This window comes from Crotalus tigris, unplaced genomic scaffold (genome assembly GCF_016545835.1).
Source record: "Crotalus tigris isolate CLP2741 ecotype Arizona unplaced genomic scaffold, ASM1654583v1 scf7180000023830.6690815, whole genome shotgun sequence".
NCBI lineage: Eukaryota > Metazoa > Chordata > Lepidosauria > Squamata > Viperidae > Crotalus > Crotalus tigris.
In genome coordinates this window covers 826,381-845,426 of record NW_024100214.1, presented here as the reverse complement: position 1 = coordinate 845,426, position 19,046 = coordinate 826,381, and the positions used below count along the sequence as shown (strand labels likewise).

The 19,046-nt window shown below is 37.4% G+C and overlaps 1 protein-coding gene across 1 annotated transcript in view; it reads right to left on the bottom strand.

Moving 5' to 3' along the window:
• The window catches only part of DCC (DCC netrin 1 receptor), a 450,546-nt gene that overhangs the window by 82,289 nt on the left and 349,211 nt on the right, over positions 1 to 19,046 (bottom strand). The window contains exon 17 of the mRNA XM_039322125.1: positions 16,279 to 16,311. Within this exon, the coding sequence (XP_039178059.1) occupies positions 16,279 to 16,311 (33 nt within the window). The remainder of the gene's footprint in view (positions 1 to 16,278; positions 16,312 to 19,046) is intronic.

Sequence of the window (19,046 nt, the reverse complement as noted above, 5' to 3'; positions counted from 1 at the left end):
CCTTACTATGGAGACCCTTCTGGTGCCTTCAAATTTCTGATGCTAAAACTAACATAAACATTTATTCTTTATTATACTCATCAAGTGATCCTATTCATACTTCTAGGAAAAGCACCAGCCTGCTTTATGTTATCAGTCTGCTTTTCATTTCATTTTTGCCAACTTATTCAAAGTATGTTATACTCTTTTTTTTTCTTAATAAAAGAATCCAGCAAACACACCAAAAGGTTTCCAAATTACCTCTCTAACTTCCACATTATCTCCCCTATCTTCTCTAGCATGGTGGTGTTCATTCATGCTGGCTTCAATAATTGGGGCTGGAAAGCCAGATAAAAAAGTGAAGCCATAATACACATTTCACAACAGGTGGAAGATCTTAGATTACTAGAAAAATATGAAAGTGTCATAATAAAAGGTCACAAGGTAATCCTGTGCCATGCCCACATTATCCTGGAAATTCATGAAACAAATTCAGCAATCGCTTATAACTTGTTGGAGAACCTGTCACACGCTTGAGAGAGATGATGTTAAATTGAGGAGTTGATTTTTTTTTCATTAGAAGAAGTGCTTCCAGCTTCTGTACACCTGAAATTATTTCTCTTAAATGCTTTTGCCTGTCAATGTATGAAGTGCTCTGGCACAAAAGGCACAATTAGGAATGCAAAGTCATTATCATCATAGGAGCTTTCAGCATAATCAACTTCTCAGTCAAGTTAATTGCAGAGTCATTGGCATTTGATCCTCAGTAAAGTTGCACAATATTGAGTCATAATCATTAGGCTTGGAGAGAAAACAGGCCATTTTCACAGTCACAAACTCAATGTGTCTCTTACCCTTTATTTTCTTTTTGTTTTGTGCATGCAGACTAAAGTAATATTTTGTTTAGTACCTGTATCCCTTGTAAAGTTTCAAAGTTGTTTTATGTATGAACAATCTATATGGATATATAGAGCAAATATTATCCCATTTCTACCTTATTTTGACCATATATATATATATATATATATATATATATATATATATATATATATATATATATATATAGCTTTGAATTCAGCATGGATGAATCTAATCTTTAATTTCCAAACCAGAAATCTCAAGGAATAATGGCTCATTTTAACTTGCATTTAAGTTGCATTTAACTTCTATTTAAAAATAGACTGGATGTATGTTTTGTTTCCATTCTTTTAAAACTATCTATAATTATCAGAAGAAGTGATCAAACTGTAATCATCTTTAAAAAAATAATATCAAGTCAGCAAGAATTTGTCAACAGAAGTCTTGACAGATAATCCTCCTCATTTTTATCCTCTCTTTAAAGGAGAAAATTTCCTAGTAGATTGTGGGGATTCTACAAACATAATATAGACAGAAATCAAATCAAGAACAATCTCATTAAATCAAAGAAATGGATTGGAAATAACTGAATACAAATTAATAAAGTCAATAATTCAATGTATATATAAATACATTTATTATATGCAATAGTGAAGCTTGACTATTATTGTCAATACATGATTTGATTTTTCTTAGAGGACTAGTTATGTAAAATGGATAATTTTACTGAGTTTAGTTACTTCTGCAACACATCTAGATTGTATTGTTTAATCATATGCATGACTGGATCTGTTTAGAGCTGATTGAATTAAGTGACTCCTTTTTGGTGTTCCCATACATATTAGTTCCCCATACAACTACTTAAGTCAAAGTTATTGTGGCGACAGGTCCTTTAAGAAAACCTCAGCCAAATTGCAATAAATTCAGTCAAGAGCAATAAGGATGACCATGTATTAATTAAGCTCTAGAAAAAAAAAGATTAAATAATCTGTGTATATTTAGCCTTGAGAAAACAAGACAGAGGGGGATTGTGGATGAGACTCCTAAAAGGAAGCCATCTAGATGGTGAAAATATTACTTTTAATTAGTTCAACTACACTAGGGGTCTTCAAACTTGGCACCTTTAAGACTTGTGGACTTCAACTCTCAGTCAGGGCTGGCTGGGGAATTCTGGGAATTGAAGTTCACAAGTCTTAAAGTTGCCAAGTTTGAAGACCCCTGAACTACATTAATGAGTTCTACTTAGGGCTATCAGGCAACTACAATTGGCCCCAAATGCAGAAGACCATGTATTGCCTGGCTCCTGACATTGGAAGCATGTAACATCAGCTTTGTAGAGTTGCATTGGTTGTCAATTGGTTTATGCCACAGTTTACAGTCTGCAGATATCATCTTTTTCAAGGCATATGAAATGAAAAAAGACATATACCTGCTGAATATTGTTATGAGATAGTCCTCTAAGGCCAGGTCCACAGATGAAGGTAAAACTAATGTATTACTAAACTAATGGCTAGCACCTGATGGAGTTAGAGGTCAACTGAATCTTAGTTAGCTTGTGGCTACATAGAGATTCTAGGCTGAAACCTCTTTTGCTTTGACCCTCAGGTTCTGACACTCCTTCCCCTACAGTTACTTGCTAAGACTTGTGCGTGAATATTACTGAATAAGAGGCTGAAAAACTATCCCCAACCTATCTTATATTGGTGGAATTAAGAAACTGGTAAGTATTGGCGTACTTTCTTTTTTCATGGGGGATATAAATCAGTCCTGCCTCTAATCAGTCATTGGTATATAATGACTGGCTGACAAATGGCCTGCTAGAACCAGGGCTTTTTTGTCATAGAACACCAAGAACAGAGTTCCAGCACCTTTTTTGGATGGAACCTTGTAGGGTAGGCAAGGTGGATTGTATGACATGTGAGTTCTGGCATCATTTTTTTTTTTTTTTAACAAAAAAAGCACTGGCCAGAATTATTTTTCCAGATCCTAAATCATGCAATCTCTCTCAATCTCCATATGAACAATATTTCCATAGTTAAGATTTTAACAGTCTTAAAATTAGAGAGAGGGAGGGAGGGAGGGAGGGAGGGAGAGAGAGAGAGAGAGAGAGAGAGAGAGAATACAAATACATTGTAACAGAGATTGTAGCCATCACCGTATCTTGCTAATGGTAGTTGTTTACTAGTCCCTATTTGGAAAACTATCATCTACCTGTATATCTATCATCTATCTACTGACCTCTCCCAGAAAGTGAAAACACTTAATTATTTTAAAACTTCGCCATGTTTATGAAAAGGGACAGTTATTATGATAATTAATCTAAAAATACTAATCATAATTAATGTTTACTCCCTTCCCACCAAAGATTACATAATCCTAATAGCTGCTAAACACCTGGATCTTCTGGCTCTTTCTGGGTTGTTGTTTTTTTTTTTTTTTGAAAAAAAAGAGTAAGAATGATGGCCAATTATGTTCTATTATCTCTAGAGCCTGCTGTGTATTCTAACTGCAGGAAACCTTTCAAATTCCTAAGCTCTAAAGATGTTACATTTTCATCTGTTTTATAAAAATAAGACATAGGGGTGGCAACTTTTGGGATGAGGAAACAAATAAGCTTTCTTTCTCTCTCTCTCTCTCTTTTTTGTTTTGAAAAATTCTTTCTCACTATCATCTCTGTTTACTGTAGATACTCAAATCAGAAGAAAATGTGCTGCTTTCTTTAAAAACAGCTTTGAAATCCATTTGAATACCTCTGCATTGTACCACACTGTGTTCCATTTGACACTCTTCCTCTACACACACATATATACGCACAAACGGGGCAAAGGAAACATCAGGAATGAAAGTTTTGCTTTGTTTGTTCTGGTTTGTTTTTGTTTTTTGGTTTTTTGGGGTGGCAAAGAGGCCTCCAGCATAGAGCAAAGTGCCTGGGTGAATACTGGAATTAGAAAATAGAAGTAATTTGCAGAGATGCCACCACCAGCTGAGTGGAAGCATTGTGACAAGACAGACCAGACATTTTCTGATTTGCAGCCAAACAACTTTGAACAGCAACAGTTCTGTGCTGCGTGTAACCAAGCAGCAACACACTTGCTATAGTCCAAGGAAGACAAAGGATGGATTGTCCTGTTTTAGTACAAAAGCAAATAGAAATAGAAAATAATAACTAGAGAGAGAGAGAAAAAAAAAATTCTTCAACTTCAATTTCTCTGTTCACTCAGACGTTTATTAATGAGATTCAGTTCAGTCAACATCCAGCAGCTAGTGACTTGTCAATGCCAATTCTTGTTCAGGAATGGTTGAGCAATTGGAACCCAGTCCTTTGCTTGGCGGTTGGGATGGAGGATTGCTCCTAATAGCAGTTTGACGAAACTATTGGGGTGGGGGGTTTGGAAGGTAGTGTGTGTTCAAAGTCCTGATAGATTTTATGCCGCCTGAATTTGCCAGACAAACACCTGTGTCCTAGAATAATCATCAATAGTTGAGCAAGGCTAATGAGCTCCAAAAACAAAGGAGATAAGCCCTGTGTATGTGTTTGTGTGGGTGTCTTCTTGAGATTGTTTTAAAAGAAATGCAGAGTTATCCATCCCATTTTGATACTGATACCAATCCTTTTGAACATAGGCTTGTTTCTGAAAAGTTTCCATAAAAGTGCTCCCTCTCCGATTTTGTCTGCATGCTTATTTTTCAAATAAGGTTTTGTAAAAAGGGACTGAGGTTTTGTGTAAATTTCTGCTTAAATGACATGAAACTGGGGGGGAGGGGGAAGCTATTAGGATCATTCATCTTACAAGGGACACAATCTCTTGGGCTTTGAGTATTTGGCCCCAAATATCTATCAAAAGGAAATGACATACACTTTTTTTCTTTACAAAAATAGTAGCCATAAACAGGCTGAAAGGCAGGAAATTTTTACAGAATATTGTACTACAGTGGCTAATTCCTTAGCTTTCTGCGATAGGGGATGCAAATGGAAGAGACCGGATGTCATGGTATCTGGGAATGACCTTGAGAAGAGCCCCAAAGTAAACACTGGTCAGATAAGTGGCAGTTGAGTCTGCAGAAGAAATGGGCTTGGCAAGTGTTTCAGAAGGGCACTCTCTGATTTCTTGCACTGTAAAGGTGAAGGGGAAGAGATGTGCTTTCAGACTTATTTTAATGCAACCATATAATAAAGTTAATGCTAGTATGTTTGTATTATTTTTATAGACTAATATCTCTGTAGCTGAATCAGGTCTACTAACCATTTCTTTTTGCAATCCTATAATCTCTTGCTTCATTCAGGGTGGGGTGACTGAGTGGACCTGAGCATTTACTGGCCAGATCCCCTTCCTGACACCTACACAGAGTTTGCAGCAGATATTTTCTTTTATAGAGAAATATCTGTCACTGTCTAGTACTGAACTCTCAACCTTCTGAATGGGAGGTGAGATTCTTCGCCTCTAGGCCACTGCACCACCCAGTCAAGGCCACTACCATATTCAAATCATATTCCGACTCAGAATATTCATATTTATACTGCCTATATAATATCTGCGTGGTGGCACAGTGGTTAGAATGCAGTACTGCAGGCTACTTTTGCTGATTGCCAGCAGTTCAGCAGTTCAGTTCTCACTGGCACAAGGTTGACTTAGCCTTCCATCCTTCCAAGGTCAGTAAAATGAGGACCCTGATAATTGGAGACAAGATGCTGACTCTGTAAAATGCTTAGAGAGGACTCTAAAGCACTGTGAAGTGGTATATGTCTAAGTGCTATTGCTATTGCTATCTTCCAACAAAATGGATACCCATGCAAACTTTATAAAAAAACCCCACTTGATCACTCGAACAATAAAAGCTATGAAAAGAATATATTACCACACATCAAAAAATCTCAGATACAAGCAACACAACATCATCATAGCACAGAAATAGACTAAAGCCCTTCAAAATATCTTAAATAAACCAAAAGACCCAGCAGCCCAAGAAATAAAAACTGAAGTCATCTACAACAGTCGCCATGTAGGACAGACAGGCAGAAGACTAGCAGAGCACATCCATGTACACCAACTAGCAGTAAGAAGACACAATGAAAACTCCCAAAAAATGTTACATAATTCCTAGAAGCTTGGCATTCAGACAAATCAGCTATCAACAGACACATTTAGACACAGGCCACATTTACACACCATTCAAAGAGACAGTATAAAAACTAAGAAGGAAATAAAAAGATGAGAACACATCTTCTCCAGCAACCTACACTCAGATAAGCATGGATTTACTCCAGACAAACAAGCATACAGAAAACAATACCTTAATGAAGGAATTACTAAAGAGAACACTATATATCAAAAATTGCAGGACAAACTACTTTATATAAACAGGGATCAAACCCCAAGCACACTAGCACTCAGGTAATATCTGCAAGCAAAATCAAGAACCCAACAAAAATTCCATCCCAAGGCTTGATCTGTCCAATCTGTTTTTTTAATATAGTCAACTACATGCATTTTGAAAGATACAAACAACATTAAAAATGAGGTCATCCCATTTGCAGAGTGAAGAAATACAATTCTATTGCCTCCTTAATGCATCAATCCCTTGTTGCATAGACCATCACGCATGGAAATAACTGTGCCTCATTCCTAGGGGAAGACACATAAGATAGCTGTACTCAAGGAAGTTATCCAAAAAATCCTTTCATGTAGCAGATGAAAATATAAGAGACAGAAAGTGTCAGACATTTTTAATGCTACCTGGAGAACTGGAAGACACAGTATCTGAAAATAACCTTGGGAGTCTCAAACACAATCAGCTTTTCCAAATTGGCACTTTTGGGAATCTAAAGACACTGGTTGACTTTATGACATGAATCTAGCCCAAGCGTCCAGCCAGTGGATCATGGATCTGTCTAGAGAATATAGGGGAGTAAAACATTGCCATCCCCCCCCCCTATTAAAGCGTACAACCATTGACTGTCTATGGAGATTCTCAGTCATCCAGGCCATAGTTATCCCAAAGATGCTTTTTGTCCTGAATCTTGTCCATAGGAGATCAAACCCATCAGGACAAGATTCAGCAGTCCATCTGCATTTAAAAGACAAAGGCCACTCTTTCAAAGACATTCTGGATAGAGAGAACCACTGGTTTGAAAGAGGGGTTAAAGAGGGCATCTATGTCAATACTGAACAGCCCTCTCTCAACAGAGGGGGAGGGATACATCATCATCTATCTCCAGTCTACAACACAGTCCTTTCAGCAGTTCCAAGAAGGCTCCACACCAGTGGTGGGATTCAAATATGTGAACAACTGGTTCTCTATGTGGACGCCACTTCCAGAAGTCCATTCTGGACCTGGACAACAAAAAGTTAGCTACAGGTTCTACTGAAGTGGTGTGAACTGGCTAAATCCCACCACTACTCCACACCCATTTGCACTACTCAGGTAACCCTGAGGACACAAATAAACCTCCAGGTGGCCGCAACGACTCTCTAAAAGAATGCAAATGACCAGCTGTCTGCAAGGACTATAAATCCTTCCATTCCCCATCTAATCAGAGCTGAAGAAGCTTCTTGGATGAGAAGTGAAACATCTTCAAAGGAAAACAAGAAAGTCCAGTTGCCTTGTGAAAAAGCTCCTTTGGGATAACCATGGACTAGAATAGTGTTTTTCAAACATGATAACTCTAGCATGTGTGCATTTCAACTCTCAGAACTATCTGATCAACTGGGAGGGAAGATCCACACCTCTTAAAGTTGCCAAGTTTGAAAAACACTATAATAGAATAATATCTTTTCTTAGTCTACCAAGTTAAAACATGGTCTTTGAACTGTTTTTAAAAATCTATACCTTTTATCTAAAGTATTTGCTTTTCTCAGTCAAAACTATATCAAATTCAGAAAAAGCACCACATACTTCTTCCAAAATGCTATTTTATTTTACAATATACACTTTCCCTTCCAAAAGCTGAGCTATTCACATCTCTTTAAATCTTAATTTAACCAATCTGGCACCAAACATCACTTACCAAAGCAACAGTTTTATGCAACAAAAATAAGTGCACAATAAATGCATCTCTAGCTTTCAAGCACTTTCTCTTGTTCTTTTATCATTTTGCTTTTCAAATTTCAGTTTCTTATGGCGGTAGCACGTAGGCAGGAAAATTAGCTGTACTGTCACCCAAATAATAGAAAATCCTTGTCTTTGATCTGTTTTATATTTACTCAAAATTGCTACATTGATGGAAGGAAAATGGTACCTATTTTGTGTTCTAACACATGTAGTCAGAGCAAATACTGTACAGTAGATTGTTATTCTATTTATAAATGGTACTAACATTGGCAATTTTTTTAAAATCATGAATATTTGGCAAACACAGATTGACAGAAGCGGTAGAAGCCCAAGCTAAGTCATTGTTTATACATCTCTTTGTGTGTCTGTGTGTGTTCTGTATACACAGTATGCATATATAGTAGAAAGTGTGGATTATAAATTAACAGTGGTATTTTTTTGTTTTTACTTAAAAAAAGTCTTTGTCATTAAAAAAAAACAGCCTTAAACAAAGTGATACACTGAAATTAAACAATAGTGCTTGGTGGAGTCTACTGTGAAATTTTCTAACCAAAGATGCAGGTGGATTTAATTCTAGCCTGATAAGGTTTCTTAATTAGTTTTAGGCACGGATTAAAATCTGAGTTGGGGAACATAGCTATTTTACATCTCTCCCCCCCTCCCTGGCTAGAAACCAGGAGACTGTGAGTGTCCTGCCTTAGGCATGAAAGTCAGCTGGGTGGCTTTGGGTCAATCACCAGGAGGTGGTGAGTTCTAGTTCCACTATAGGCATGGAAACCAGACTGGGTGACATTGGTCCAGCCAGTCTCTCTCTCTCTCTCTCTCTCTCTCTCTCTCTCTCTCGCTCTCCCTCCCTCCCTCCCCCCCCCCTCTCTCTCTCTCCTCCCTCCCTGCCTCCATTATTCTGGAATTGCCCCCTTCTTTCTTCCTTTTCTTTTATTAGCACTCCAATTATGAGAAGCCAACCCAGAGTTCTCACTCAAGACCCATATAATGAGGCTCAAATGACCCTATCTGGGTATATTATGCAACCTTCTTTGGAGAAGTTTGTAACGCTACGAAAGATGGAAAGAAAGCAATGAAGAGGACAACCAGAAGCAGGGTGGATGAAATCAATTGCACCAGCAATGGTGTACCATTGGAAAATGTGAAGGACCAGGTTGGGGGCAGCTCATCATCTAGAAAATGTGGTCACTAAGAATCAATTATGATTGAATGGCACATAATCAATTAAAGTATTGTGACAAAAGGAAAAAGTGGAAGACCTAATCTCCCTTTTCTGTCTCCTTTCATTTGAAGACCTTGATGGTTTGGGGAAAGTTGTGCTGTCCCTAACGATCTTTGGGTTGGAAAAGTGATCTCCAAACACAGATTGTTTTTTTAAAAACATATGTTTTTGGATTTTACTTTTTAAATAGCTCAGAATATTTTGAGCCAGTCTATAGTGAGACAATGGGAAGTTTTCTGTCTTAGTTGTATAATTCTGGAAATGGAATTGCAAACTCTAGCAAAAAAAAAGTTTATATGGGTTTATTTGGTCTATTCTGTGAGATTTCTTTTTGGAGAAGTAATATTTGAGGGTTCAAGATTCTTTGCTTCAAATTTGGTTTTTATAATGGGATTGAATATATATTTCTGATTCCCAGGAAACATTTAGCCATAAAATTAGACCATTAGGCTCAGAAAATGACCAAAGATATGTGTTGTTATTTTTTTAAAAAATAATAATGGTATTTTAATGCATATGCAAATCAAAAGAAACTTCTAGATAAGGTTCTGAAACACAGACAATGTATTACAAAGAAGTGAGCTTGTCTTGTCCTGCCATATCAGTCAAAAGCTCTATTGTCACCTCTGAGATTGCTGATCATGTGTGCATGAATATAACATTTGTCAAGATTTTATGCACACTGTTGTTTTGTCAACTGATTTATGGGCTCCGTATGGGCCATTGAGCATCAACTTCAAAATTTCATTTGTTGGAATCCTAGATTCTTAGATCCAAAGCAAAGATTGGCATCAGTGCACTGGTACTGTACTATGTAATCTAGAGAGAGAAGGATAGATCCTGGAGTCAGAATATAAAAGATATTTCTTAGCAGAAAGACCCAGTCTGTTTCTCCCTGTTCATGCTACAGATTTTACTCATGGATGAAAACACCTGATGCCACAATGCAGCATTTTCTCAATGTAATGTGATTTTGGTGTCCTATGTAGCTTTTGGAAGAATATTTTAATTTTTAGAATATAACTAGGTAAATAAAGGATTATTCTAAGACCCAATTTGCATATTATGAGAATGAATTCAATAAGCATCATTTCTCCACACTAGATTCTTCAGCACCTGAAACTAAGCTATGAACTTCGTATTACAGGTAGTCCTCGAGGTACGAATCTAATGGAGCCTGCCCATTAGGCTTTTAAGTAAAAAAAAAATAGTCAAATGAATCAGACTCAATTTTACAAAATTTTAAAAATTAAATGCACTAATTGAATCAAATGGATCATTAAATGAATGAAGATCTGACTTACTATTTCCTCCTATTTGTTAATTGCTCACTGCCTGAACCGGGAGGCTTTCCACACTGCTGCCGACTGCCCATCAACTGTTTCCAGTGCAGCCTTTGGCTTAGGAACTAAATTGCTTCCAAGCAGGCTGTAGAACTCTCTGTTTGCAACTGCTTTTTTTTTTAAAAAAGCCATTTGTTGCTAGTCTGCTTTTTAAAAAAAACACTTGACACTAATTAGCTTAAGAGTCTCCAGCCAACCACCTAGAGCAGCTGTCAAACTCGCGATGTCATGTGATGTCGTGTGATGTATTGGCACTGTTTTGCCATTCCCGGCAATGGGGTGGCCCTGCTTCTACGTAATGCGTCCAGCACGCGGGCCTGCAGTTTGACACCCCTGACCTAGAGGGAAATGGGGGAGGGGTTTACAAAACCATGGGCTTGCAATAGTAACAGAGATGGAAGGACCTTGAGGTCATCTAGTCCAACCCACTATTCTCACAAGAGAGTATTTCTGATACATGCTATCCAGTCTCTTCTTAAATGCTTTCAATGATGGGCACCCACAACTTCTGGAGCCAATTTAAATTTAAAACCTACAAACTACAGTAATTTATTTATTTATTTATTTATTTATGAGACTTATATACCGCTTAGGCTAATATATAGGCTAATCTCCAAATGAAAAGCAAGGAAACACAACATTATAGAATGCTTTGTGTGGATGCTGGCTAGCACTTTACAAGCAAACTTTATCTTTGCAAAGTACTGTACTCACAAACACAATAGTTTGCAAAGTACAGTATTTAAAAAGAAGAGCAGTTTCCAAAGTTTGCAAGCACTATAGAGTAACGTTTTAAAAAAAACTTACAGAAACAATTCTAGCACTCCAGTCCCTTGGCACAGGCTGTAAAAATCACCGGCTCTTGTTTGGCCATGTGATCAGGGATAACCCCCCCAAAAAACCCTTCTGCTGGCTTTAGGAAATTGTATTCATAACCTCCAGAAGCTGTGAATGCTCCAACACTGGAAGTCTTTAATAAGAGATTGGACAGCCATTTGTCTGAAATGATATAGGGTTTCCTGCCTGAGCAGGCGGTTGGACTAGATGACCTCCAAGGTCCCTTCCAACGTTATTATTATTATTAGTATTATTCTCAAGTCATCGCACAGTCAGCCAGATGTTCAGACTGGATTTGTGTATTTGTCTACCTAGTCTAGTCTTACCCAGGACCTGGATAGGCAGTGTGGAATGTTTGATGGTATTAACGGTATCGTCCGCAGGATGGAAGCAGTTCCTAATAAGGCCGCCTTTTTGCAATTGACTAATAGCAAATTTGTCATGCCAATGGGTGTTCAAGTGTGCTCCATTTGTTTTGGATTGCGCCCATGAGCCCTATGACTATTGGTACTACCTTGTTGCTTTTGCCACAGTCTTTCTATTTCTATTTGTAATGTCTTGTATTTTGGTGTATCTTCCTCCAGTTCTTTCTCTTCTATTCTGCTAGCACCGCAGGCACTGCCACATCCACTATCCAGACTTTTTTGTCTTTCTTATCGACAATTGTTAAGTCTGGGGTTTTATGTTGCAGGTGCTTGTCTGTTTGAATTCTGAATTCCCAGAGCAGTTTAATTTTATCATTTTCTATGACTTTCTCTATTTTATGATCCCACCAGTTTTTGCTTACAGGCAAATGATATTTTTTGCAGATCCTCCAATGCACCATTGTTGCTACTTTTTCATGTCGCTGCTTGTAATCAGTCTGTGCAATCTTCTTGCAACAGCTTACCAAGTGGTCCACTGTTTCTTCAGCTTCTTTGCATAGGCGGCACTTACTGTCGTTTGCTGTCTTCTCAATTTTGACTTTGTATGCATTTGTCCTTAAAGCTTGGTCTTGTGCAGCCAGAATTAGTCCCTCGGTCTCTTCTTCAATTTTCCTGCTCTTAGCCATTGCCAGGTTTTATTATTATCTGCTTTCCCAGCTATTTTTTTAATGTATTGGCCATGTAGTGCTTTGTCTTCCCATGCCTCTATTCTGTTCTTCATTGGGTCTTTCTTGTAGGCCAGTTTGGTCTCTCCAGTAGTCAGTAAGCCTTCCTGATATACTAATTTCAGTGCATCTTCATCATTGTTCTTCAGATATTCTTCCAAAGCCATTTTCTTCTTCACCCTCTGATGTTACGTGTAGCATTCCACGCCCACCTATTTGCCTTGGTAGATAAAGTCTATCAATGTCACTGCGTGATGAAGGGCATGATTCATTGTCATTATTTTTCTGGTCTGCCTATCCATTGCTTTTAGTTCTGCTTGAGTCCAGTCCACTATTCCAGCTGTGTATCTAATGACTGGGATTGCCCAGGTGTTGATTGCCTTTATGGTATTTCCTCCATTGAGTTTGGATTTTAAGATCTTCTTCAATCTCTTGATGTATTCACCTCTAATCTTTTTCTTGACTTCAGTGTGCTTGATGTTGTCAGCTTGAAGGATACACAAGTATTTGTAGTATCGTCCTAATCAAGAACTTTTAATGTTAATTTTCGTGGGGCATCTTGATTCCTTCAGTTTTCACGTATTTTTCACTTTTGTGATAGTAAGTGGGCACATTTGTCCCAAGCCAAATCCATTACAATATCTTGCTATATCTACGGGACAGTGTTGAGCGCGATTTCATCTCAGATGATAGTTTTCACATTACAGTCAGATCATCCATGTAAAGGATGTGGGATAGTCTGGCAGATGTTTTTGATGTTTGATAGCCATGTCCTGAGTTATTCAGTATTGTTGACAGAGGAAACAGTGCAATAACAAATAGTAATGGTGATAATGAATCTCCTTGAAATATTACTCTCTTGATATTAACATCTCCCAGCCTCTCACCATTGATCTGCAACTGTGTCTTCCATTGTGCCATCGATCTTTGCACAAATTTTCTGATGTTTCTACTGACTCCTGTTATTTCTAGGCACTTTATTATCCAATCATGTGGCAGAGAATCAAATGCCTTTTTGTAGTCAATCCATGCCACATTCAGGTTGGTTTTCCTTCTCTTGCAGTTTTCCAAGATCATTTTGTCTATTAGGAGTTGATCTTTTGTTCCTCTGCTATTGGGGCGGTTTCCTTTCTGCTCAGGTGGAAAGAGATTGTTTTCAAATAGATGCTGTTGTACTGCATCAGCTAACACACCAGTTAGTAATTTGAAAGTTGTTGGTAAGCAGGTAATTGGCCTGTAGTTACCTGAGTGTTGCCCCTTTTGCTGGATTTTTCATTATTAGGTAGTTTTTCCCAGTTGTTAGCCACTTTTCAATTTCTCCTCCTTGTAGTATATTGTTGAATTGCTTGGCAATGAGTGTGTGTATAACAGTTAGATGTTTCAACCAAAACCCATGCAGTTCATCTTCACCTGGTGCTGACCAATTTTTGAGTTTCTTTGCTCCTTTTTCTACCATTTTTGTTGTTATTACTAGTTCTTTCATTTCAGCTTCTGTTCTATTTGCATCCACCTTTCTTAACCAAGCCGCATCCGTGTTGTATTTCTTTGGGTTATTCCATATCTGCTTCCAGAATTGCACTGTTTCTTCCTTGTCAGGTACTGACTGATTCCTTGCAGTTTCTCCATTGATGGATTGGTAGAAACGTTTCTGATTGGATTGAAATTGGAGGTTCTGCCTATAGTTTGCAATTCGAGCTTCATATATACTGATTTTCCTGGCTATAGCTGTTATTTGTTGCTTTATTATTTCCAGTGCTTCCTTGATCTTCCTTGTTTCTAAGTGGTATTTATTGATTAGGTATTCTTTGGTCTTCTTTTTCTTCAGCTTCTTTTCTTTCATCTGTTCTAGCTTGCTTGCATGTGATCTTAACTTGCTGATCTTATTTTCTAGTCTAACCTTCCATTTTTCTGGTGCACTGTTTGTGTGTTTTTCTTTTTTGTTGATTTTACATCCCAGGTATTCTGTTATAACTGCAGCTGTGCTGTACATTAATTGGTTTGTTTCTTGCAGTGAATTGGTGCTTATACTTGCTATTGCAGTATTTGCATCTTTTAATGCTTGTGCTAGCTGTTTCTTTGGAACAAGCTTCAAAGCAGGCAGCCTTATTCTGTTGTTTTTGTGCTATTCTAGATGCTCAATTATTCTTTGTTTCAATTCTTTTATTTCTTTAGTTAGAGGGTTTTGTTCTTCCTGAGGAAGAGGTGCCTGGTTTCCAAATGAGAACAGTTGTATATCTATACTGGATTCTTTCACTGCCAACTCCCCCTGGTTTGCCTCTACATTCTGAATTACTTCTTGTAAGGCTTTGATTTCTTTGCCCTGGGTAAACCTTTGCAGTTCGTCCAATTCTGTTTCTGTAAATACTTTATTTCGTGTTATAAATCAGCGTTGATCTGCTAGTCTCTGTTCTGTTATTTCTGATTCTGGATGTTGTTCTTTCCAGAATTGGTGCATTCGTTTTAGATATCCTCTTCTTGTTGGACTTGATCTGTAGTAACAGATCATTATTTCTTTGTTTTCCATCACTGTGTATCTGCGACGGGTAAACACCTTTTCTTCCAGTAGTTCTGCAGCTGCTGGCCCTGGTTGCTCAGCAAACAGTCCTGAGTCCTGTAACCAATTTTTCACCAGATATCCAGGAACTCCAATATCTAGGCGGACCGTGTTAACAAGGGCGACGTCCGAGCCGGTAGGCCATCTGAAATTTACGTCAACCATATTTGTATGGGAGAGAACACTCTTTGTCTGACTCTCTGATGGAGACCTGTCCAGTATGGTTGAACCTCTGGCATAGCTCTCATCTTCCTCAGAGTACACAAGCCCCACAACCACGTCAAGGTAGTGCCTCACTGGGGGTATTATTATTATTATTATTATTATTATTATTATTACTATTATTATCTATTATTAACCCGATCAGCACAGGAAGTCACCAAGTTAAAATGGCAGCTGTTTGCAGCAGTGACTGAATCCAAGTCACACGGCTACAGAGGCCTCTTCTTGGTCGCAATTTAACATTTCTAATGTAAGTACCCTTTCTGAATAAATTTGTTTTTGTGAAAACTCGCTAAATGTATGTTCGTAACTGGGGAATTAACTGTATGTGATATTTTCTGTAGCTAAATCAGTGGAATCAAATGACTAAGAAAGTCAATTTTCTTTCAGAAGTTTAAAAACAGCATCCTAGTTTTTGTTTTTTTTTCCCAGTTAAATGAAATTCAGCTGAACTAAATTTCAGTTAAATGTTAGGGGACCTAAATGCTACTAACTCACATTTCTGGGTTCTTGTGACAGGAAACCAAAGCGAAAAAAAAATATAAAATGGAAGAAATAACAATAAAAAGAACAAATGTCATTTTTCAAAAAAGCCTAAGAAAAGTGACAAATACAATGTCTCAAAAAGTTGATTAAAGTTTGCCTTGTTTTATCAAGTAAGGACTCCCAGATTTAGAGCCAAAGAAATTTATTATCTTTTTCCCCTATCACAAGTGTATACATATGTATGAATGCTGGAATGTACCTTACCAAGATGCTTCGGAAATTCAATCTATCATCCACAAAAGTATGTATGTTATGGAAATTATGCTGGGCTTAATTATACTTAATGTGAATTATTCAAAGCATAGGAGGGACAGGGGGGAAAACATACAAAGGAGCCTGACATTTTAATTGGTCCTTCAGAACAGACAAAACAATTTCCTCTCCAGGAAATTTACATCTCTCCCATCAAAACAGTTGCCTCATGTGAGCAGAACTTCATTAACAAGATTAATTATCATGCCAGTGCCTGCTCATCAGGTGTGCTAGTCAGGTGAAGAGGTGAATGCAAGGGAGGGAAAGTAAGGATTGGCACTAATTCTAAAAGGAAGAATATATCGAAAGAACATCTTACCTTGATCATTAGCCATTTTGTCAGGATGTTCCACTGCAAAGCAAATACAATATTGTCAGATTTTTGACACTTTCTGGGATGTACATTGACACATCAAGTCAACAGTTCTGTTAACCAAGTTTTATTTCAAGATGGTGCCACTTCACACTTTTCTTTGGCAGATTGATGGGCAGAAAAGGCGAGATTTTAGCATTTCTCAGAGTCATTTTGAGGGACTGAAAACACAAGTGTGACTTGGATCATCTGTGGCTCATTACTAATGAAGTTAGATGTTGCTTTTCTAAATGGGGGAGTAATCCACATTGTTTTCCTTTTAGATGTGAGGTATCATCTGGAAAGCTTAATTAAATGTGAAAATGAGATGGAAGAGAGATTGTTCCTTTGAATAATTAGTCAAAAATTCTTCCGTGTGATAGTTCTGAAAGCTAGTTCTGACTGAAGTAGTTAACATTTTAAGCCCTTTCAAAAAGTGATCTCGCTGGCTTTTCTTAACAATTATCAAAAGAAAGATTTAATTACAAATGGTCTAGTTAAATGTCTAAGATTTTTACATATTGCTAGAAGTCCTGAAGTACCACCACAAACTCTTTCTTAAACTGTAGAAAATGATTCAACTGAAGTTCAAAACCACATAGAATTCTAAACAGTATCCTATTTTTCAAAAACCAAAGGTGCTTTTCCAAAAGACCACTGGGCTTTCTTGGTTTTTTTCCTTGAAAATGTTTTGCTTCTCATCTAAGAAGCTTCTTCAGTTCTGAAGAAGAAAAGCACTTTAGGGACAACCGTGACTTGGATGATCGAGAATCTCTATAGAATACTGTTTCAAAATAGTAGACAGAAGTAAAAAAGTTTCCCAGGTACTTTGCCTAACAATGCTGTATATATGGTATCTCGATTTGGCAGCCATGTGCCAAAGAAACTTCTGAATAGCACTATCACTGGCCCTGATTTTCTAATCTTTTTTCTCTTCACTCAGTTCCTATCCAAATCAGAGGACATTTCACATGAACTTCCTAGAGCTAAGTTAACTCATCTTCATGATTCCTCCTACTGTGTCAAAGAGTCTTCTGAATAGACCTGTCTTCAGCTGGTACAGCGTCAGAGCATGCACAGTCTTTTTGTGCTGAGATAACCCAGGAGTAAACACAGTAAACAATGGTCTATATTAAATGGTGGTTTATCTTACACTATCTACAATATCATACACCAGGAACAATATACATAAAGATGTTAATATAGCAGGCTCCAACACACAGTAGTTACAGCAGGAAACAGACGAGGGAGAACACAGCAGCAGAGCCTTCCCTTTTACAGAAAGGCTCTTAAAGGGACATAGATCCTGCTGAGTCATTCCTATCATTACATCATACATCTGACATTATACAAGCTGGTTAGCTGTTAAATTATTACCTTGAGATACAGAATATAGTGGCACTGGTAGTTATGTGCCTCTTAGAACAGAATGTGTTACACTTGAACTGCATTGGTTGCCACTTTACCTCTGGGTCCATTTTCTCAATTTGTTTACATTGCATTTTTTTGTTTAGTTCTACTGAGGAAAACCTTCAAGATCTAAGTATCTGGAAATTGTTTTTAAAGTATTAAAGAAAAACATGCATTGTAGCCAGGCAGGGACTATTGAGTTTTTCTTCTTTGGTTTTTTTTTTTTTTGGGGGGGGGGTTGGCTCAGTTCTGCTTTGGCATTTATAACAATTAATTGCAGTTCCATCTCTCTTTCTCTATTGAAGTGGCAGCCAGAATCCCAAGTAAGATTTTAAAAAAACACACTTGGCAGATTTTCTTAAAATTGGCCTAACTGAAGAGCTAGCCAAGATGTAAGAATACTTTCTCTATGAATGCCAATGCACTGACAATATTTCCAACACTCTCCATTTTCAAATTCTCAGGGCAGTTGCAAAGATGGAGACCGAAGTTAGTTTCCTATTTTACAGAAATACCCCTCCTCCGTACAACCATTGGATGTAATGAAAGGGAACATATTTGTATCAAGGCAATATAAAAGTATTTCTGATATAATGGGATGGCAAATGGCAGGCTCATGCCTCAGAAATGACACAGTGCAATCCACTCAAATTTGAAACTTGCTTACACCAAATAGACAGAACCTTGGAAGGTTAAAGCTGTAACCTTCTAACTTAATAAATAACCTTCCAGTATCATATTCAAGTCACCAACGAAGCAATATTCAATTCAAAAAGGCATCCTTAATAGATCTAATTTCTTATTAATTGATTCATTTATTTTTATCCATTAGCATAAGTGTAATTTTTTAATAACTCAACTCAAGAATTCATGTCTTCCATAGCAGAAAGACCCCCTTGTTGGTTTTGTATACATCTTCAAAATGCTACTTAGCACCACATAATTTCCCATCTGATGCTCTCTAAATGTGATAGGACTACAATTCCCAGAATTGTAAGATCTAAGATCTTATCTACTTTTGCACCCATGTCTGAATGATGCCAATTTGGTGAAGAATAAGCTAGAATTATGTTTAGAGAATGCTGACCTTATATCATCTTCCTATATCATACTTATCTGAAAAAAGCAATGGGCTTCTAATTAATATTTCTACCTGAAATCTTTAAGCAATAAGAAAACTTGATAAAACAAGATTGCCTGCTGCTTCTACCTATCCTCAGAGGAACGTGACTAGGGTTCCACAGAGCAAAACAAACAGTTTTGCTTCCAATTCTACTTAATGAAAGATTCATTTAATACTAAATACTTCCAATTCTACTTAATGA